Here is a 24148-nt window from a genome sequence, read left to right as displayed (position 1 = left end):
AAATCGTGATTTTATATCTTAAAAGTTACCACAACAAGAGCGAAGTTACCAAGTTACCAGCACTGAAAAAAGTTACCCATTTTGGTAGAATTCTACCAACTGTGGCAATCGTGCCTACAAGCGTAACATTTTAAGTTGATTTAACCATGTTCATCTGTTTGTCAATTTTAATCACGCCAGAGTTCAAAAGACTGAAGATAAGAATCTAAGATTTTGCTCAGAAGTATTTTTTTCTGCAAGCAGGACAAGTGCGAAGATGGGCAATATTAGTACTTCCCGGTATTCGGGCCCCCATACAATGTTACCTCCCCATATTCGACGAATAAAGAAAATAGTTTTGAATTCGGTATTTAGAGCTCGTAATGGAATCTATTTATAGAGTTCGTAATGGAAACATTATATACAGAGTGAGATAAAAAACTGCAAACGCCATCATTTTTACATTTTTTTTTTTAATTTATTAAATGAAAGCTAAAAATGACAGCTGTCTGAAGTTGGTTGCAGTTTTTTCATCTCACCATGTATAGTAAGTTTTTGTTTAATTATTTTTGGATTTATTACCAGCGATCTTTACTCCTCACTTTCTCTTCCAAAAATTCAACTCACTTCTTCCCCACCTAAAAAAGTTCTTCTTAATATTTAATAACGAACAGTTAACCATTAATCCGACGCATCTTTTATGTTGATTTGAAATGAGGGCACCGCAAAATGTCTTCATATCCTGTTGAACTATTAAATGTGTGAACGTGTTAGACTAGTGTTTTCGAAATTAATTTGAATTTAAAATGTCTTTCTCATCTTGTGTCGAAAAACGTGTGCATCATTCATTCCAACATGTGATAGACAGACGCACCGGCATCAAAGAACAAATGGTGTGAGTTGAGACTAAAAAAGTAAATTTGTTGCTGCCACAAGTTGCAGGTAAATATCCAATATTCCCCTACAATGATATGTTGGCACATGATGTCGATATGAATAGAAATGATAAACTTAGAAGTTTTAAAAGTAGAGCTGTAACTTATTAACAAGTTAAAAAGCAGTAAGTTCGGCCGGGTCGAACTTTGAATACCCTCCACCATTTGGAATGAATTAAGAAATTTTCAAAAAATTAAATCCTTAAAAAATTCTTTTAAAATTTAAACAAATCCGAATATTGCCGTTATATTTGGGGTCTATACGACGTGGACCTACATAGGTATTGCTTGTCATAAGTAATTACCATATTCAAATTCGAAACTTGAAATAAACGGTGAATAATGTAGCTAAAATCATGAAAATATCGTATATACAGGAAGGTACTGTTATATCGGAGCTGTGCGAAGACCTGGACCAGCATAGACAATATTCTGTCACAGGCTGTAGCACCCATTACGAACTTCAAATACGACATCTCAAATCATTTCGGTGGGTATTGTACATAAACTCGTCAAAATGCCGAATATGAAAGGTACTGGTGTATGGGTCCTATACGAAGACCTGGACCTGCATTGACAATTTTCTGTCACAGACTGTGGTTCATATTACGAACTCTAAATAAGTAATTTGAAACAATTCCGGTGCCTTTATAATAATATATAATAATAATAATAATAATAATAATAATAATAATAATAATAATAATAATAATAATAATAATAATAATAATAATAATAATAATAATAATAATAATAATAATAATAATAATAATAATAATAATAATAATAATAATAATAATAATAATAATAATAATAATAATAATAATAATAATAATAATAATAATAATAATAATAATAATAATAAAAATAATAATAATAATAATAATAATAACAATAATAATACTAATAATAATAATAATAATAATAATAATAATAATAATAATAATAATAATAATAATAATAATAATAATAATAATAATAATAATAATAATAATAATAATAATAATAATAATAATAATAATAATAATAATAATAATAATAATAATAATAATAATAATAATAATAATAATAATAATAATAAATATCAATATTTTGAAATTGATTAAAAAACATTTTTTTCGTTCATATCACACGGACTGTAGCTATATCATTTTATCGCTGATTATATTCAGTACTCAATTAATCTATTTAAATGTGTGATTTATTGGAAAATAATTGAAATAATTTATATGAGTTTTAATTGATATTTCCATTAAATTACACACAATTTTTTCGTCTACCTCAGCAGAGTTATTAGATGCATTATTGGAAAATTTTCTATTGAAAAATAAATAATTTAAATTCTTCTTTTTCTTTATAGGTAAGTTATTAAGACATTTGAAGAAATTATAACTATAAGGAACGTTCGTAAGTATTACTTAAAAAATATTTTAGCTCTCGCTTTAAATGATTTATATTCTACACAAGATCTTTAAATCTCTAAGAAATATTAGAAAAAACTCAAAAACAGAAACCAAACCAAAATTAATGGTTTAAGGGGGACATGAGTTATTTCACCGATTTTGTGCTAGAAGTTAAATTTAAAATTCAGTATTAATAATATACTTTATATTAGTAACAGTTTTCATAGCAACAAAAAAAAAAACAGTAAAAGTAAATAATATTAATAAACATTAAAAATTAAAAATTCGAGATTGAAACTTGCCCGCGAGAGGGATTGCTCGAAGAGTGCTAGTTTTACGCGGAGATTACTCTTCGCACTTTTCTTTTATGTGAGAGCGCTCCCGAGTCACTCTTTTTTTGAAAAATTAGATTGGAAGCCGAATCGCTCGAAATAGAGTGTGAGTTTGCTCTAAGAGTAAAATCGAGTGTTAAAAATTAACTTTTAAGCTGATTTGTGTGTAGCTGCAGACCGATTTTGAAGTTGCTGTAAACTGTGGAATAGGTGGGTAATCGTATACAATATCAGAGAAAAGAAAACCTGTGGAAGCAAGGAGCTGGCGGATTTGTGTACAAAAACACTATCATATGTTTTGTTGGCATAGATTAGCGACAATATTTTTCAATGTGTTTGGCTGTGTTTCGTTTTCTGCTGAGAATATACATATACATAGAAATAAAACAATGGTGTGATAATAACTGAAAAATTGCTCGGTATGAGAAAAAACTGCTCGTTTTTGAATGCATTTGGCTCCTACTCTAAAGCGCCCTTATTCGAGCGAAACCACAGGAAAGCTCATGCTCAACTTCGAGCGAGTTTCACTCTTTACTCAAATTCTAGCGTGTGTTTTTTTCTGAACATAACACGACATTCGGAATTTTGTTAGTTTTCTCTGAAATATGGTAATCCGATAAAGGGCCCTTGATAACGATTACTCCTAATATTCCGCTTTTTTACGATTTTTTCAATGGAATTGCCCTAAGTTTAGAATTCCAATTACGCAATTAATACCTACCCATTGAAATAGCTCTGTCCCTCTGTCCATAAATCTCAATGCATTGTATTTTGTCTGTTTTTTAATGAAATGATCTGCCTTTTTGAACTTCCTTTGCATATAAGCAAGCAGTTCTACCAATGGATACCTAGCCTCTGTGTTACTCTTTAACATATCTGTCTGATTCGTAAATAACTATATTACTATTCGATTATAAAACATGTGAACTAACACCTAAGTTCGGCCGGTCCGAACTTTTAATACCCTCCACTACTTGGAAGGAACTTGAATTTTTTTTAAATAAATATTCGTCGAAAATTACCTTTTAGATGAAAGCCGTTATTTGAAGGTCTACGAAGATGAGGACCTGCTAGTGCTTATTAGGACTTTCAAATACGAAATTGAAAAAAAAATGTCGTTGAATAATAGGTACAGTTATGTGTGTGGCTTACGAAGATGTGGACCTGCATAGAAAATTTTTGTTATAGGTTAAAGTATCCATTACGAACTTCAAATTCGAAATTTGAAACAATTTCGGTGAAGAAAGTCGCTAAATTCATGAAAATACCGAATATCGGGATGTATCGTTATACCAAGATGTTGACCCACATACACAATTTTTTTCATAAGCTGTAGTACCAATTTCGAACATTAACTACGAAAATTGAAACAATTTCGGTTTAAAATGTCTCTAATAACATAAAAAATACCGAATATTGGGAGGTTCCGGTCTTTAATGTCGTTAAAACCCTCAAAATACCGAATATTGAGAAGTACCGTTATAGGGGGGCAATACGAAAATCTGCCTACTTGCAAAATACCCATATGTGCAAAATTTTAGCTTTTTTCTCAATTCGTTCGAAAGATATTGTGATTACAGCAGACAGACGGACATAGCTAAATCGACTTAGAATGTTATGCTGATTAAGAAGATATATACTTTGTTGGGCCGACATAAGTATTTCGACAAACGGAATGACAAAGTTGAGCATATTAATATAGTATGAGGGTATAAAAACACTGATGAGACCTATTAATACTATCGATAGGTTTACCAGCTCTTGTGTAGAAAGTCCCAACCCTTTTTGAACAGACCTAACGTCTTTCGTGAATTTCTTACAAACAAATACACACACAAACGAACATAGTTCCCTGTACTAAATCCCCCCCCAATCCCCCAAATACAGTGAAAGGGTATAGAAAAAGACATTCAGCGAACATGAAATAGCTCATATGCTGACAATACATCTGACGGTTTTCGTTCAAAACCATTCAACGTCATATTTGTTGCCGTTTATTTTCCGTTGCCTTTTACATTCTCTGTTATTGATTCTCCTGTTGTTGTTTTTTTTTTTTTCTTTACTTTTCGTTTGTTTGGTTGCTGTTCATTGGCTTTGAGTGTGTCACAAACACGTGCTTAGAACATTGCTAAACAGTGGGCTTTAGGTCATACTGAGATCCACGTGACCATATGCGCAATACCAACGTGCGATACACCATCACAAATGCACACACTCATTCTCACTCACTAGCTGTAGATCCGAGAAATGCGAATAAATACCAATTTGACGAAATGCGTGACTCTTTATATAGTAGGTAGTGTGTGTGTATAGTTTAGTTTGTTGGCTGTGGGAGGGTAGTAGTAGTATCTTTGGAGCTGCTGTGACTGGCATTTTTTGTTTTGTTGTTATTTTTAAATATTGTAGACCATTCCATTCATACCACACAGACCTATCTCACAGAGAGTAATTTCTAGTCTCTAGTGTATGTGTGTGTGTGCCTGTATTTTTGATCGGAAAACAACACAGAACCTCATCTAGGCCTGCTGATTCTGTTCCCTTGCAATAGACCGGCTAAGGGTACGATATATATTGCGTTACTGACAGAACAACACTTGGCCATGCTAACACGCCGATGTTCGGTAATTGAATGACTTGCCGTTTAACAGAACTGTATTTTTCCACTCTCATTAACATGAAATTGTTGTCGTTGAATTTCTACACGAACTGCATGCATGCATGCATGCATGCTTGAGGTATATCAGAACTCAGAAATGATTGTGAGACCCAGAAATGATTCGCTCTCCCATAATAGCAGAGATGACAATTTTAACATTGCAATTGAGCATGATCGTTGGACGAAATAAGTTTTTTTTTTTAAAAAATTTAGATACAGACTTGGTTTAGGAAAAAAGGATACTGCAAGTCTACGAAAAAGTTCTTAATGGTTCTAATTTAAATATGAAGAATAGGAACTTATGGAATTTGCTACAAGGGTTACTGTGAGTTAGATAAGGGGCAGGGTTTTGAAATGCTTGTTCTATAGTGTACGACAATAAGTTAAGCTTCATTCCTACTCTTCATATTTAAATTAGTAACCCTATTCCTTCACCAAATACCAAATTTTGTATCATTTAACACTTGTCGTACTTTTTTGGTACATATTTCCAAATCCACCCTCCACAAACAGGGATCCTAATATCAAATTTTAGATTTCCAATTATATTCATTCCCCAAACATTAAATTTTGTACCATTTAATACATTTACGTACGTATTTCCAAAATCACCTCAAAATCTCAATTCTGCGCTTTAACAGCGATCTTAAAAGAAAATTTCAGATATCAACCACCATCCAATACCAAATTCTGTACCATTTAGTACTTTTCGTATACTTGTCGAATGCATTTCCACATTCATTTCTTTTGATTAATCCTACCCACCAGCAGTGACCCCTGAAGCTAAATTTCCAATTTCCAGTTCCATCTGTTCACCAAAACTAAATATAGTACCATTTAGTACAGGTCTTATAATTAGTACATAATTGCAAAACCCCCTTCGTTTATCTAGCCTACTTTTCAAAAACGTAATTCTTATTCCAATTTTCCAGATAATAGCTTAGTCTGTCCTCATAATACCAAATGGTAACACGTTTATTGCTTTTTAGTACTTTTAGTACTTATATAATTCGAATTTCCAAAAAATCCATTGATACATCTATCCTACACCCTATTAAGGACCCTTATTCCAAATGTCAGAATTCCAGCTATTTTCGTTTAACTGATATAATGGATTAAGTTTTTAGTAACTTTGGTACACTTATAGTTCGAATTTCCAAAACCCTTACCTTATCTCACCCTTCCCTGCCAGCATTGATCCACATGCAAAACTTCCTCATTCTGGCTTTAGCCGTTTCACCTTGGCGTTAAAACGGTTAGTCAAATTACTTATTGAAATATTTTCAAAATACATATTTCGAAATGAATGCAGTGTTCACAAAAAAGATCGGTTTTACATAAAAACTTTGCCATTGACATCATCTGTCATATGAAGTTTTCGAATTTCGGTTGTTATATTCCAGAGAATATTTTTACACGTACTGAGATATATATGGTGTTGATATAAGGAAAACGTGCAGACATAGAGTTTTGAATTTTTTTTTCTAAGAAGTTCAGAACTTGGGTTTGGACTATTAATATCAAAAATAAGGTACTAAAATATAGGTATAGGTAAAATATTGGTAATAGGTATAAATATTATAAGTGTGATATTGGGGTGGAGGATTGTGTTATATAAATGTAATGGAGTAATAAAAGATTTTTTCTTGTAATTTTTTTCCAAACGGATGCTGAAAGCACATCAATTGAAATAATTTAGTTTTGCCACACAAGGACTATCTTCTTTTTTTGGTGAGACCCACAATTTCGACCTACTATGTGATTGCCTAGTTTGAAGTGATGGGCTCAGGTCTTGAAGTCATTAATTTTGGTATATACAGGGTGAGATGAAAAAATTGCAACTAATTTCAGACTGTTGTCATTTCGAAGCCACTCGTCCGACAGCAGTTAAAATTATTCCAGTGACAGCTCATTATATTGTTTACAAGCGTACAAAAGCATTTTGGTGAGAATTTTCCAGAAAAAAAGTTATTCGTGATGGAATTCAAGCGTGATAGTGTGATGTCTTTATATTTGGCTGGAAAACCACAAGTGGCTATTGTTAGATCACTTCAGCATTTAGATGTGAATAAAGCTTTTGTGTCTCGTACCATCGCTCGTTACCGTGATAATGGTAGCGTAGCCCGGCGTCAAGGAAGTGGTCGGAAGAAAACAGCCACATCAGCAGAAATGGTTCGAAAAGTAAAAAAGCGAAACCCGCGTCGCAGTGGCCGAAAAATGGCTCATGAGCTGAACATATCGCAACATTCCATTCGGGAAATATTGAAAAATGAGCTGGGGGTAAAGCCATTGAAATTTCAAAAAGTGCAAGAACTTACACCGCAGCAGAATGAAAATAGATTCAAAAGAGCTAAATAGTTGGCCGAAAGTGGTGAACTGCCGAATTTGATTTTCTCCAATGAGAAAACATTTGTTGTCCAGCAGTTTGTAAACAAACAAAATGATCGTGTTTACTTGCCAAAGAGGTCAGCTGAAAATGTGCACCTTCGGTTGGCCACCAGAACTCAAGCGCCGGCCATGGTGATTGGTCCGCCATAACAGCCGATGGTCGCTCTCCGCTCGTATTAATCGACCGTGGCATTAGAATAAATGCCGAATATTATCGCGAAAATATTCTAGAGGGTGTATTAAAGCCTTGTGCACGCAAACATTTTGACCGCAGACCTTGGACATTCCAACAGGACTCAGCACCATTGCACTCAGCACGCGCCACGTAAGAATGGTTACAAAATGAGATTCCTCGCTTCATTTCCAGCGCATAATCCGTATACCAATCCGTAGGACTATTGTGTCTGGAGTATTTTGGAAAGCAAGGTTGGCACTGAAAAATACCAAATTGTCGATCACCTCAAGCAAGCGCTTCGCCGGGAATGGGCCAAAATACCTCATAGCAACATTCGGACAGCGTGTGACGATTTCATTGGCCATAATTCGTGCCAAAGGTGACCAATTCGAACAAATCTAAACTTATTCTAAAATTTGATGCTATTTTTGACATTTTTTGCTTTCATTCACTAAAATATAAAAAGAAATTAAAAACTATGGCGTTTGACTTTGTTGCAGTTTTTTTTATCTCACCCTCTATAATCATATTGTTACGAATTTTGCTAAGCCAGGCCTCAACCAATTTTTTTTTGTAAAACCCATTTCCTTTCAAAGGTTTCCATGCACCACAAATTTACCTGTACATAATCCCTAACGACCACAGCGCGATACTTATCCCTCTATCGTGTATTGGTTTTCCACAATCCACATACACCCCAAACTATAACGAAATTAATAAGTAGCGTTAATTGAGTGGACACATCACGTGTATTTAAACTTGTTTGCTGTCAAACATCTATTTTCAGAATTGGCTTTCACGTTGTTTGTTTGTTAGCTATCTGCATGTCTTGCCAGTACAAAAAAAAGGAAAAAAAATACTGGAAGTACAAAAAATTGCCTACACGTGCGCAACAGCAATACGATAGCAACACCACATCAAAAGCCTGCAAGGTACCATAAAGATAGAGAGAGGGAGGAAGAGGGAAGGGGGCCGTCTAGGCTGGCGAACAACATCAAACCATAACGTCAATCCGTTGATGAAACCGAGAGTAGATGTTCTGTATGAATGAACAGATATTTGTTTGTAAATGCTCATACCTCATGCCTTGGCTTAGTACCAGGTATCTGGGTTTAGTTTTTTAACGCCACCCACCCCCCAAACGCCCAACAAACACCAAAACAATTGCGAAATTTTTCCATACCTAATTCTATTTTTAAGATTTTTTGTATTATTTTTATAGTTTTTGTTTATGACATTTCTTGCTTTTGCCTTAGAAAAGTAAAAAAAATATGAAATATAAAGCAAAAAGTCTGGAGAGAGAGAGAAAGAGAGTGAATACGATTTCACATTCTCAGAACAAAGTAAATAAATATCTGTGCAGCAGCGCTGTTGCCGCTTAATGAGGAGCCTCGGACAGCACAGTAAATGCCACCCACAGAAAAACAACCCTTCCCTTGCAGGTAAACAATATACTTGTTGGTGTTATTATTGCTGCGGCTGGATGGCTGGCTGGCTGTCACTGCTGCTGCGACTCTCGCTTTGGCCACTGCAATTGGCTGCATAGAATTGACGACGACGACCCCCTATCACCGGAACTGCTCACGTTGAATGGGACAGTGCAAACGGCAATGGCTCAAAACTGAAACGACGTATTCGTTTGCCGGTTTTCTGGCATTTGATCGCAATGCTTTAAACGGGCCGGAGAATTCTCAACGTGAAGCGCATCGAACCGATAAGCTAGAAATTGAATCTAGCAAAAATATGTTCATAATAATGATAAATCAAGAAAAAAATAGCAACAACCATTTTAAATAAAGCATTTAAAAGCTTCTAAACAAAAACAAAGAGAAAAAAACATAACAGAGGAAAATAAAATCTTGCAATAAAAAAAAAAATCATAAAATGAAATTATGTGAAAAAGTTTTTGATAAAAAATAAATAAATAAAAATTTCTTTTTGTGACTAAAAGCAATGCAAATCCCTTAAAAAATAGGGAGAAAATCAACACAAATATCCACTTTTAATACTTATATTGAACAAAAAAAAAAAAAAAAAACCAAACTTTAAAGAGAATTCCACAATCGTACAAAAATCGTTTCCGTTTTCTTTTAGCCATCGGTATGACGGGCTTTCACCAAGTTATTTCCGTTTCCGATTTTACTCACGAACAGATTTCAAAAACACAAACCTTCGTCTTGCGGGACATGTTTTGAAAGCCGTTCTCCCTCAGCACCGTTCAACGTCTTAAAGTTATGGATTTACACTCAAATAATGCTCTATTCTATTTTTTATATGTTTGATAAACAAAAAAAAAAAAAAAAAATCAGTTTTGTTATTATTTATTGTGTTCTCTTTTCATAAATAAAAAATAATTTTCTCATCTCAAAACCAATATGTATATGTTACACCAAAAATGCATCATTTCCCTAATATGCGTGTTTTGTTTGCAAAATAAAAATACTGCTCTTTATAAGAAATAAATTTTGAAAATTATCAAGTGTATTATCGAGCATATGTTTTATATTGAAAAAATATATATAAGATTTGTATATTTTAAGTAATATTATTAAAATTTCGAAAAAAAAACGTTTTTATTAAGGGAAAACAAAACTCCAATATAAATATTTTGAAAATGTGACCCTCTTTCAGTGATTCAACAAATGTTTTTTTTTTTTTCAAATATTGGCCATATTTTGATTATTATAATTTTTTTTTTTTTTTTTTTTTTTTTTGAAAATTCATTGTAACGTCGCACAGCGGGGTGAAATCACAAAACATGGAGATTAATTCAAAAGTTAAATTCGTCTTTTGGATTAAATGTTTTGAAACTATTATAGAACATTAAATTCTACTTCAGTAACGAAAATTTCCAAGTCATACGTTGTTTAGTTTTTTAATTATATAGTGGCAAAGAAGAAGGAAAAAATCTGTCTTTGGTTTTTTAAAGTGCAATAATTTAGTTTTTTTTTTCTAATCATAAGTGATCATTTTAAAATTGAAACATCGATTACAGATAGTTATCAGTATTTTAGAATAAAAAAGTTTAAAAAATAATTATGTAAAAATATTTTAAAAATTAATTTAAAATATGACCATATTTTCGCCATATCCGAAAAGTACATGGAGTTTAAAAAAATAATATCGAGAAGGTCTTAAACTTTTAATTTTGTATTTTGGTATGGAATGTCATCTTTCATAATCAACCAAAAACTCGTGCCTTTTTGCCGTTTTTTTTTTATACCCTCAGCCATATGGCTACAGAGGGTATATATCATTTGATACGGCCAAAACGTGCCTAGTCGAAATAACGGTTTTAGACCCTAGGTCTCTTTGGACCAAATCCGTTTCAGAACATTTCGAGTCGATCTAGCGATGTCCGTCCGTCCGTCCGTCCGTCCGTCTGTCTGTCTGTCTGTCTGTCTGGCTGGCTGGTGCGCACGATAACTCTCGAAGGGAGTATCCAATTTGGTCCAAACTTGGTACATCGTAATATTTTTGTCAAACTTAGATCGAGTTCGGAGATGGGCAATATCGGTCCACTCCTTCTGGTACCTCCCCCACAAAAGTTCGAAATTTTCAAAAAATTTAATTTTTGCACAGAAAGAGAAATTATAGTCCGATTTTGCTCCAACTTTGCAAATCTTAATATTTGAGTCAGTGTGAGGTCGGGTGTGAAAATGGAAAATATCGGCCCACTCCATCAAGTACCTCCCCCACAAATGGTAAAAATTTTGAATAATTACAACTCTCATAAAATGTGATGTAAGTGTCCGATTGTCTTAAAATTTTACACATCCCAATATTTATATTAACCCAAGGTCTGGTGTTAAGATGGAATATATCGGTCCACTCCTTCTGGTACCTCCCCCACAAATATTTTTTTTTGCACAGAAAGAGAAAGGATAATCCGATTTTGCTCTCACTTTGCAAATCCTAATATTTGCATCAGTTCTACGTTAGGTGTAAAAATGGACAATATCGGTTCACTCCTTCAAGTACCTCCCCCACAAATGGTCAAAATTTTGAATAATTACAACTCTCATGTGATGTATGAGTCCGATTGTCTTCGAATGGCGCACATCCCAATATTTATATTAACCCAAGCTCTGGTGTTAAGATGAAGTATATCGGTATACATTTTATGGTACCTCCACCACAAATGGTCGAAAATTTGAGATATATATTTTCTGCACAGAAAGGAAGCAATAATCTAATTTTGAAAAACATAACGCTCAAAGAAAGCGAAATAAGGATTAAACTCTTTTCAAATTTCACACATACAAATTATTTTTGCTAACACCAGATCTGTTTTGAAGATGATCATATATATCTGCGAACAACTTCTGGTACCTCACCCACAAAGAGACACATTTTTCAATATTTTTATCTGTCATAAATTGCGAAACAACTCAGTGATTCTTTACAATTCCTATATCCATCTGCTATAATAATATTTATATCATATTTATGTAGGTCCGATACGAAATTGACAATATTGACCCATTCTTTAAAAACCCACTCCATAGAGGGTGAAGAGGGCTGAGGGTATACATCTGTCGGCAAAGCCGACCGATACTTTTTTACTTGTTTAATTTAAAAAATGGTGAAAATAGGCAATTGATTTTGCGGTGAATGTACTTTGATCTAGTTCTCTGCTTTGTTTGTTTGTTTTTTTTTTTTTTGTTCTTTTTAAACCAGTTTCATTTGTATTTTTATCCTATTCTAACCTATATAAAAATAATTTAGTCTCTTCAAAAATTAGTGGTGAGGTTACCTTTCTTACCCTTAACTTTGACTGATGATCCAATTTAAAACAATGAGAGAGATTTAAGAGAACACCATAGTCATGATTTTTTAAAAATCTGTTACATGTTTTTTTTTAATATACTCTGGTCTGTTTCAGATATGAAGATTTAATTGTCAGTCAATTTGGAGGATCTAAACCCATTGGGCCATACAGAGACCTATGTTATGTGTGGTTTTATATTGGCATTTTTTTAGTTTTTATCAACTGAAAAATGAAAGATCGAATAATAAGTTTGTAAAAAAACTCTCTCTGAAACCATTATATAGGGTCAATAAAAAAGTGGATTTCCCTTTCGCTTCTCAAAACGTCTAAAATTTGGTAGTGCCGTTATATTTGGTCAACAAAATTAAGCAGGGAGAGATTCTGACAGTTCTGAACTCAAAATGTCAAGTTACTCATGAATGGGTTTAGAGTTCTGTTCGAAACCTTCAAAACATCGAAAATCAGGAGGTACAGTAATGTGGGGTGGAGCAATCTTAAAATTGTTTATCAATGATAGATTATATCTACTCCTAACTCCAAATGTCAAGTTACACATGATTTGCTTTAGAATTATGTACAAAACAATCAAAATGCCAAAAATTAAGAAGTAACGCTATATGGGGGCCTTGCCGAAACGTGGACCGACATGTCCCACTTTTAATACCAAACATACTAAGGGTAATATAAATGTCTGAGCAAAATTTCAAAGCGATAGAATGCTTCCCTGAATTAATCTCCGTTTTTTGGGGATCTCACCCCACTGTGCGTCGGCTCTGTGGCTCGTAGTGCCATCCTGTTGAAACCAAATGTTCTCAATATACTTCTCTTCCATTTTTGTGGGCAAAAATTCTTTCAACATGGCCCGTTAACGTAGCGGCCAATACTTTCTCATTTTCGAAGAAAAAAGGCCTCTGAACCAAAATCCGCCCCAAGTAGAGGTTCGTTTTGGGTGACATGATTTTGAAAGTGATGTTGCAATATTTTCCAACGCAGTTCAAGTGTATGTACAACCATATAGCGGGAGGATAAAACCAATTATCTTTCAATTGAGACATGAGCTAAATTTTACAGTTCTCTAAAAAAACGTTAGAATGCCGAACCTATATAATACAAAAAAAATAAATAAATAAATATATAAAAATATGTCACCCCAGCAAAATTTGTTTCTAAGTTTAGTCATCCGATTTAAGTACAGAACTTAGAATTTAAAAAAAAAAAAATATTAATGACGATTTTACAACAACAATATTAATGAAATTAAAAAAAATATTAGTTCATTATTTGCTGATTTGAAAAATAACAATATTTCAAAAATTGAGAGAATTTGTGCAAGATATAATAACTTACATAAAAAATGATGAAATTATGCTGCAAATTATAATATTTTTTGTTAAAAATAGTCGTACCATCGTTTGGCTTCAACATTTAAGACATGTCAGAGTAATGATCGCAAACCACCTTTATATAGGAAAATTTACTTTTCATGTAATGTCAGATCGGTCAGATATTAATCCCCAGATGCAAATTTCATCGGACTATGAAATTTTAAAGTAGAAATAATTGACATATCACCGTTTTATTCGCTTAACTTTGTCCAAGCCCGGCGTTTTTCAAAGATAATCCTGGTAATTGAAGTAGAATATATCACCTTTATATCGATAACACAAGCATTGGTGTAGCTCCAAAAATTTCGAATATATGACTAAATGGAAACGTGTGTCAAATCTTTCCTCGTGCCATAAAAACCATTATATCCAACTTTTGGCATACCAATCACCAGATCTAGACTAGTTGAGTCAATGTAGCTGCACGTGGTCCAACCGCCCGTTAGATTATTCATTTTGAAGAACGTCAAACGATTCTCACCGAAATTGCCATTAGATGATGATGGGTGATGATGTAAACAAAACTTGCACCTGATTTAGTCGTTGTTCCACAATAAGTTTTGGTCGGGCAAAAACGACTCCATTTTGGTGATTGAAATGATGAATAAATCAAGACAACCCCTTCCTGGCGAAATTACATTTAAAACAAGGAACCTTCCGGTTTCTTGCCATAAAGACAATTTTTGATGTAGAAGGAAATATAGGGAAATATGCATGTAGACAATTCTACATTTTACCATAGAGTTTAGAATTTCTAATATTATTCTGAAAGGGGATGAAATGTGAGACTAGTTATGAACCTTTTATAAGCTCGAAGAACCGGCCATTCAATTTTCAACGCTTCACAATAGGATAAACGTAATATTTTATATCGCATAAGCCGTATTCCTCCGTATGTCGCACAATAAAAGATACCAGCAAAAGCCCGCTAACTTTTTCAGCGAAAAGTCCACATTAAAATTTTAGATTCGTTCCAACAGTTCGTGTTTGGCCCTTTTTAGTACTAAAAATTCATAATTTGTTCAGTTTGACAAATTCCAGTATTTTTATACAATTACAGGGTGAGATAAAAAAACTGCAACAAAGTCAAACGCCATAATTTTTAATTTTTTTTTATTTTATTGAATGAAAACAAAAATGGTCGAAAATAGCATCAAATTTTAGAATAAGTTTAGATTTGTTCGAATTGGTCACCTTTGGCACGAATTATGGCCTTCAAACGGTTAATGAAACTGCCATACGTTGACCGAATGTTGCTCTGTGATATTTTGGCCCATTCCCGGCGAAGCGCTTGCTTAAGGTGATCGACACTTTAGTATTTTTTGGTACCAACCTTGCTTTCCAAAATACTTCAGACACAATAGGCCAACGGATTGGTATGCGAAGATTTTGGTGGCCCATCTTGGTCAGCGCCTGTTGAGTGCGATGGTGCTGAGTCCTGTTTGAATGTTCAAGGTCTTCTTCAATACACCCTCCAGAATATTTTCACTATAATATACTCGGCATTTATTCTGATGTCACGATCGATTAATACGAGCGGAGAGCGACCATCGGCTGTTATGGCGGCCCACACCATCACCAAGACCGGCGCTTGAGTTTCGGGTGGCCAACCGAAGGTTTCACATTTTCAGCTGACCTCCTTGGCAGGTAAACACGATCATTTTGTTGGTTTACAATCTGCTGGACAACGAATGTTTTCTCATCGTAGAAAACCAAATTCGACAGTTCACCACCGTTGGCCAAGCGAAGTAACTCTTTAGCTCTTTTGAGTCTATTTTCTTTCTGTAGCGGTGTAAGTTCTTTCACTTTTTAGATTTTCAATGCCTTTACCCGAGCTAATTTTTCAATATTTGCCGAATGGAATATTGCGATATGTTCAGCTAACGAGTCATTTTTTGGCTCGTTTCTATAGTTTTCAAATTAGGCGCAAATGTCCTTGAATTCCCTTTTTATTTTTGACATAAAATAATTCAATAAAATTAAAAACAAAACGAAAGATTCAAAATAAACGAGAATTTTTTTTGTATCTCTTAAAATCTTAAAATACTTCTTTGATAAATCCTAAAACTGCTTTCGCAAAAAATATTATATTTTCCTCACTTTTATGCGTCATTGAGTTACTAAATAATATAATAATTGTTGTGTGTAATATTCAAAATTATTTTCTTTTACTTTGTATACCTTAATAATTTAGATTTTATATTTGAAAACGGAAAATATTTTTTGTTCCATTAAAAAATTTCCGTTTTTTAATTTTTTTTGTATTATTTCCAAAAATTCAAATATATTATTAAAATCATTGATTATTTATGCAAACAAAACATGTCTATTAGTACACCAAAAAAGTAGCTTTGTTTTAGTTATTTAAAATGAAATTATTTTCATATAAATAAAATGAAATTATTTCCCTGTCGTACTCAGCAATGCAAACAATCACCTATTCACTCACACATACGTACCCATATTGACATTAGCGATTCTAACGAGAAAAGGTATGGCAACGTGATCACTGCAATATCATTAAAGTATGACGCACATATCTCGCCATAGGTGCAAGTGATCGATTAATTAATTTGTATATAATTTTTTTTTTTTTTATATGTAAACATATTGTTTTTTAAGTTAAGCTTTTCTCATTACAAAAAAAAAAAAAAATATATATATATATATATCATTCATGATTCCCATCAGACAAGTATATATATATATACTTCATTGTTATCTTGTAAAAGTTCATTTTTTGTTATCTATTAAAAATACGAATTCTCAAAACTTATATTAATGTCGCATTTGCAATGAGAGCACCCAAATTTCAGATATTGGAGCGAATTTCCCCCCAACCTATTTTTTGTGTATTTCATTAATTTTTTTATGTGTGACACACGGAAGCAATGAAATTGGAAATAATTTTAAAAAGCCCCATCCACAACCGTCAAATCGCCAATTAAAGCGTTCAGTGAGTTTCTAATCCTAACGAATTCGTTAAATTTCTTTTGTGTCTCCGAATCAGAAAAAAAACTAAACTTCAATTTATTTCAAATTAAAATGCAAAGCTTACGCATGGGTTTCTTGCAAGTTCTGTGGCTTTTAAAGAAATACCATTTTCTCGAGTTAAAGGTTCTAAATACCTAAACGGACTGAATGCGATAAACGCTTAACAGCCAAAGCGCCGTAGCCGAAAACAAGTGAGAGTGATATATATTTGAGTAATTCATTGGAGAAAATTTTCGCCTATCTTTACCAAACTAATTACCGGCAAGAAAGAGAGCAGAGTAGGAGGTCCAAACGGTAGGGAGCTTAAGCTCTTAGGCCATCATGGCTTCGGAGGCCTCACAGTGTAGTGGATTTTTCCAGGATCACGGAAACACGGCGGCCCTAAATCAATATTTTCAGCATTTAAATTCCCAGTCATCGGTAACAGTGGGCGGCGGTAATTGTGCCAGTGATAGTGGCAATGAAAGATCGTCGGCGGATAATACTCGCAGCAGTGTCAGCAGCAATGATTCATCAAAGTCATCAACTAATTTGGGTGGCTCTAGAAATAGTGGTGGAAGTACTGGCAGCAGTAGTGGTCAATGGCAAAATATGCCAACGCAACAGCAGCAGCAACAGCAACAACAGCATTTACAGCAACAGCAACAACATCATCAGCAACAACAACAGCATCATCAACAACAACAACAGCAACTTCATCATCAACAGCAGCAGCAACAACAACAGCATCACCATCAACAACAGCAACAGCATTTACATAACCAAAGCCTAGCGCAAAGCCACCAACAGCAACAGCAGCAGCAACAAATACAACACCACCAGCAACAACAACAACATCACCAACAGCAGCAGCAGCAACAACAACAACAGCAGCAGCATCAAAACCAACACCATTCCCACAGTCATCATCAACAACTCTCTGCAGCTCTCAGTCAAACCCTACAACAAAACTTAGCTGCCTCGAATCCCAATGCTAACGCCGCTGCTGCAGCCGCCGCCGCAGCAGCGGCTGCCGTTGCCACCAATCCACATTCAATATTCGGTAGTGGTAATTTCCATTACAAGACAAATAATTCCTGGTCCATACCCTCACTATCGTGCTATCAACGACTCTACAATGAAAATGCTCACTATCAGCGTAACTATAACGCCAACAATGGCGGCAATAATTCCGCCGGCAGTGGCGGTAGCAGCAATGGCAGCATTAACAACAACAATAGTTCCAGTAATAACTCCAGCGATACAACTCACGGCGTCACAGTGACACAGTGCAATAACAATGGTGGTGCTGGTTTAAATGGTGGAGGAGGTGGTGGTGGTGGTGTTAGCGGCGGCGTTAACTCTTCTGCCATAAACAGTAGCTGCTCAGCGACATTTGCGGAAGCTTCGGCAGCCGCTGCAGCTGCGAATAATACAGTGCAGCAGGTGGCAAACGCCGTTGCGGCAGCAGTCATTGCCAGCGAACATCATCACATAAACAGTTTAAAGTCCCGTTTTCAGCCATCAAGCTCAGGTAGGCAACACAGTAAATATGGGAAGGAGTAGTATTTCTTAGAAATGTTATAAAGGAAATGTTCGTAGATAATAAGTACTATTATCGTATGATAATAAGTACTCCGTAGTATTCAAAAATTACTATCAAAGATACAAATATGATGAGCAATGTTGGCTCATGTGGCCTCCAAAATGTTTGCTGTGTAGATAGTCTCGATCTGCTAACTTTGTTTAGATTTTTTAAGGAAATATGTGTTTATCCTAGAAAAAATACCCCAGAAGCTTAAAAATATCTAGTAATGTAAGGGTTCACCTGGTCATAATATGCTTTTAACAAACTTGAGATCTACGCCTGAGAAGAAGGTTAGAGTTTCTTCTATCTGCCACCCACCGAACAGCATATGTCACCTGCTTGACAGCACTATTGTCCCACCTTGAGGTCAGATAATTTTTACTGTAGTGGCCAGTCAATTTACCTACCTTCTAATTAATATAAGGGAGCAAGTTCTTCAGATTGCCTGTCGGATGGCAATATATATACCTTGCGAGCGGTTTACAACTGCTACCTCTGAAAGCTTTTTTGACGAGAGCCTTTTTGAGGCGGCAGACATAATAGCTCATAGGTGGTTGGACTATATCATCGATTTGTAGATCAATCGACTGGGAATCACTTCATTCCCCACCATATTAAAAGGTCTTGGGTCCCAAGCTTAATAAATGCACGTTTTTAAACAAGGGCTTTCTTGCCGTCAAGAACGACTCTCGAGTTAATGGCTCTCGATGCCTTCGAGGATAATCGACATGTATAGAAAAATTATACTATTCTCACTTCTCTTACCATTTCGGCTGCTTTCTTGATTGCAGGAATCAAGACTTACGGTGCCGATTTCTTTTTGACCAAGAAAGTACTGCTTATTTTGAGTGTCATATCCGCCATATGGCTAGAGAGGATATATATCATTTGATACGGCCAAAACATACCTTATCGAAATAACGCTTTTAGTTCCTAAGTCTCTTTGAATCAAGTCCGTTTCAGGGCATTTGGAGTCGATCTAGCGACGTCCGTCTGTCTGACTGGTGAGCACGGTGAGGTCTGACGTGAATATGGAATATATCGGTCCACTCCTTCTGGTACCTTCCCCCCCAAACAGGGTCAAAAATTTAAATATCCATGAAGTTCATAAACCATGAAATTAACATCCAATTCCATTCAGAGATGGCACATTTCAATATTTCTACAAACACAAGATCTGTTATAAAGTTGGTAGAGGTCGGACCACTAGTTCTGATACCTCCCCCACAAAAGGTCAAAGTTTTGAATAACCAAAACGTTTATAAAATCCGAAATAAACATCGGGTTTTCTTCATATTTAACGCATCCCATTATTTCTACTAACATAAGATCTACTATGAAGATGGGATATATCAGACCACTCCTTCGGTAAGTCCCCCACAAAAGATCAAAATTTTGAATACACATTAAGCTCATAACACGCGTTATTAATATCCGATTCCTTTCACACCTGGTACATATCAATATTTCTATCAACAATAGATATGTTATAAAGATGGTAAAGATCAGATTTCCTCTGGGCACAAAACGCTCAAAGATAGCGAAAAAAGCATCCAACTCTTTTTAAATTTCAGACCTCCAAACATTTTTGCTGAGAACTTGAAGTTTCAAATTAAAAATGCAGCAGTTATAGAAGAAGTCTAATCGAAGCGGAGAAATCATAATTCAAAGATAACGAAAAACCACAAAAACAGTCTTGGACAAACACATTTTTAATAAATATATGTTAAAAAAGTAATGAGATGAAGAGATATCGATAGGCACATCAGGTAGTCACATTTCACAGAACGCCATTCAATTCCATCTAATACAAAAATTTTGTTTTATTCTACTTTTACCAAAATGGGTGCCAATATTCCAAAATAATGTCGTAAACCTCCCCGCAAAAAATGCAATTACATTAGGTCTCATTCCTACATGCATCTTCATGAAGGATGAATACATGTGTGCGGAAGTCACAACAAATGACCATCGGACATAGTTCAATGTATGGTTGTTTGTTTTTATTATTACCATATTGCCATAATTGACAAAATGTATGAAAGCCGAATACTCACACACACACACACATACAAACCAAATGCTATTTAGGGCTAACTTTCATTTGTTTAATGTAAAAACTCCTGGTTCGGATTTAGCACAAAGAAGCATCTCTGTAAATGGCTAATGATAAAATTGGCAAGCTGTGAGTGATTTTTGGAAAAAAAAAACATAAATTAGAATTTGTAGTAAATATCTGCCTTAATCACATTTTCTATGTTCAAAGAAGTTGAGATTAAAATAAAATATTTCCGAGGCTAGGCGTAGAGGTAAGATTCTAATTGTCTTTAGATAGTCAGTTTTAAATTCCAGTTTATTAATTTCATGAATTTGTTTTTTTTTATGATCACAAAAAGTATTGGAGAGCAAATTGCAATATTTTGTAAGGGGTAAAGCAGGGCAGACCATAGTTCCGAAATTGGCTGCCAATATCCATCAGTTCCTTTTGGTTTTTTTATGTGGTTATATTCTCTCCTGGAGAATAATAATCTTAAAAAATGCCAAGTGGTAAACTCTATACCAGGGTAATTAAAAGTATCAGTTCAACGAGAGTAATTTTGGAATTTGTTGTAAGAATTAGAAGTGGCTTCACAATTGTTCTGCTCGTTTGCAACTTGGAGAAGGAAGCGAGATAGACCTAAAGTTACTTTTGAGGATCTTCATAGAATCATTTCCTTTATCGATTTATGTATGTCAGTCCGTCTGTCCATGTACTTTTGTGAACAAAATGCAGGCCGCATTTATTATTCAATTAAGATGAAGTTTCCAAACAATATTTGGTTGGCCCAAGGACGAACCCTATTGAAATTGGTGAGAATCCGATACGATTTGGAATTTTAATACCCTCACATGCGTAATATTCACTCCAGAAGAATGATAATTGGAACCATGAACCTTATGGAGCTCAAAAATACCTCCGTCAAATTTTATTGAGATCAGATCAGATTAGAATATAGCTCCCATATATATCTTCGATTTCGATTTCGGGTTAATTGTGCACCAAATGGATAATATCAGCCCAAATAGAATGAATTTTGGTAATCCCGGCTAAATTTATCCTAAAAATAAATTTGGAAATTTGAAAATCGGTTCAGATATAGCTATAAGTCCCATATACATGTTTCATCCGATTTGGTGTTAAAGTAATAATAATAATATGCACTGCACAATAATAATCTTTGGTATCAGAAATCGGATAGAGCTCAGAAATGAGTGTTTAAAATTTTGTCAAGTTCAGTTCAGATTTGGACATAGCTCCCACATATATCTTTATTCGTTTTCAGGCTTATATAAGTCCAAATAGACTGAATTTAGGCACTTCCGACGGAATTCAGCCAAAACCAAGTGCTTTAAATTTCGGTAAAAATGGTTCAGATATAGCTATAGCTGCCATATGTATGTTTCATCCAATTTGTAGTTTAAAGTCCTTCATATGCGTAATATGCACACCACAACAATGATATTTGATACCGGACATTAGATACTGCTCGAAAATACTTCTGCCATATTTTTTCGAGATCAGTTCAGATTTTTATATACGTTCGATATACATCTTCATCTGATTTTACGGTTATTACTCACCATATATGTAATCTTAGCCCAAAATTGAATAGATTTCTTCATATTCAACCGAATTTTACCATTTGGTGAATCTGGTGAAAAAGCGCTTGGGGATGATGTCTTACGCAGAAGACCAAAGGAAACCATGATCTTCCCTGCCTTAAGCCTTGGTGTTTTAATAAAACCAACAACATCAATGGAATTGAACCTGACTACATTAAAACAAACTGAAATAAAAAATTCAAATAAACATTTATTTGTTATGATTAATTTGCATTTTATGGCAACTTTTACCCATGGAAAGAATACAGAAAAAAACTTTCTTTTCATTTGTTTTTTTATTTTTCTTCAAAGAAAAAAAAAACCCAAAAATTTAAATAAATATGGCTAAAACAATGATATGCGCAAAATGCTTAACCTTAGAGACAAAGTCAAAGTTTAACAACAAGACATTAGTATCAAAGACTATGTGACCACGGACCCTAAACTTTGCTCAATCATAGCTTTACAATGTTGAGCTTTTTGCCATCAAATATCAAATACTTTAATATGTTGCTGGATACATCACAAAACTATTATTTTTTTTTTTTTCAAAATAAGGAAATGAGTGTTCAAAAATATCCGATTACGGCTCAAATCATATTAACTTTTGTTTTCTTTCTCGCTATCATTCCCATTTCTCTGAAAAAACAAACGCCCGCAAAAAATTTGTATTTATTTTTACAGCTAAGAAGAATGGAGAAGATATGCAAAACACCTTGCCTGAACCACTTTTAGCCAAAATGAAATATTCAAATAAATGCAGTGAGAAAAATCAAACAGAAAATATAGAAGAATTGAAAAAAAGGCAACAAACCCAATATGTACGTATGTATGTATAACGTCGGCTTCTCGCCTGTAATCCATTAAACGTGAATCTTAAAATAGCATCAAAACACAGACAGTCATAGTGTTAGTCATTTGGTGATCTGAACTATGCCATGAAAGGCAAAAACTAACAGTTTCAACAGAAATTTAAATACTTTCGATTTCGTTTTAAAATAACCATTTGTACTAATGACATGTTAACAATGGCCAGTATAGGGGTAAGAAAATCGCAAATTGCGTGTTTGCATTGCAATTGTACAGCACAGTCTCAAATTGGATCTTTTCAAGAAGAAATGTGAACTAAGTGCAGATCAGGTAGGATACAATTGAATCACGATGCACATTAAAGTACGAGAGGCTTTAGAACAACTTGAAACGCACAACTCCTCTGCATAGACAAAATTGACGGAACATTTCAAGACTTGCCACCCAACTTGCTCACAGGAAACCATGCAATGAGGTTAACTGTGAAAGCGAGGATGATGAAAAACCAGTTGAGGAACTTCTCTATAACTCATTTGCACCAATACAAACTAGATTCCAAGGTAATATAAACATTCTCAAAGATCATTTCTATACCCTCCACCGTTTGTAAGTCCTCGAAATACTCATGAAAGACCATATAAGGTATATATATATATATATATATATATATATATATATATATATATATATATATATATATATTCTGGATCAGCCTAAAAGAATCGGTTTAGCGATGTCCGCCTATTGCAATCATGCAATCTTTCGGACGAATTGATATAGACGGCTAAAATTTTGCACACATGTGTATTTTGGCAGTAGGTTCAGTTCGTAAATGGGCCCATATAATAGTACCTTCAGATATCTGGAGGTATTGTTTCAAATGTCATATTTGGAACGTCCACGTTTTCGTATAGCCCCCGTATAATTATTCCTCCCAATATTCGGTATTTTGATGATTTTAGCCACATTTTCCAATGGAAATGTCTGAAAATATACAAAAGGAAGTTATTTGTGGGTACTTTACCCCCAGACATAGACTTGCCTATATATGTGGGTCCACAATATCATATATCCCCCATATATCGGCAACTTCCGATATTCGGTATTTTTA

At 34.3% G+C, this 24148-nt stretch overlaps 1 protein-coding gene across 7 annotated transcripts in view; it reads left to right on the top strand.

Annotated features, from left to right (window-relative positions):
- Positions 1–9178: 9178 nt before the first annotated feature.
- Positions 9179–24148, top strand: part of LOC105261542 (putative uncharacterized protein DDB_G0286901) — a 76835-nt gene continuing 61865 nt past the window's right edge. For 3 of the 7 annotated variants that reach the window (XM_059132266.1, XM_059132262.1, XM_059132263.1), the window contains exon 1: positions 16709–18531. In XM_059132266.1, coding sequence (XP_058988249.1) covers positions 17340–18531 — 1192 coding nt within the window. In that variant the 5' untranslated portion in view covers positions 16709–17339. The other 4 variants (XM_059132260.1, XM_059132259.1, XM_059132261.1 and 1 more) reach the window with 4 other exon arrangements.

Source organism: Musca domestica, unplaced genomic scaffold, assembly GCF_030504385.1.
Source record: "Musca domestica strain aabys unplaced genomic scaffold, Musca_domestica.polishedcontigs.V.1.1 118, whole genome shotgun sequence".
NCBI lineage: Eukaryota > Metazoa > Arthropoda > Insecta > Diptera > Muscidae > Musca > Musca domestica.
This window is presented reverse-complemented; position numbering and strand designations above follow the sequence as displayed.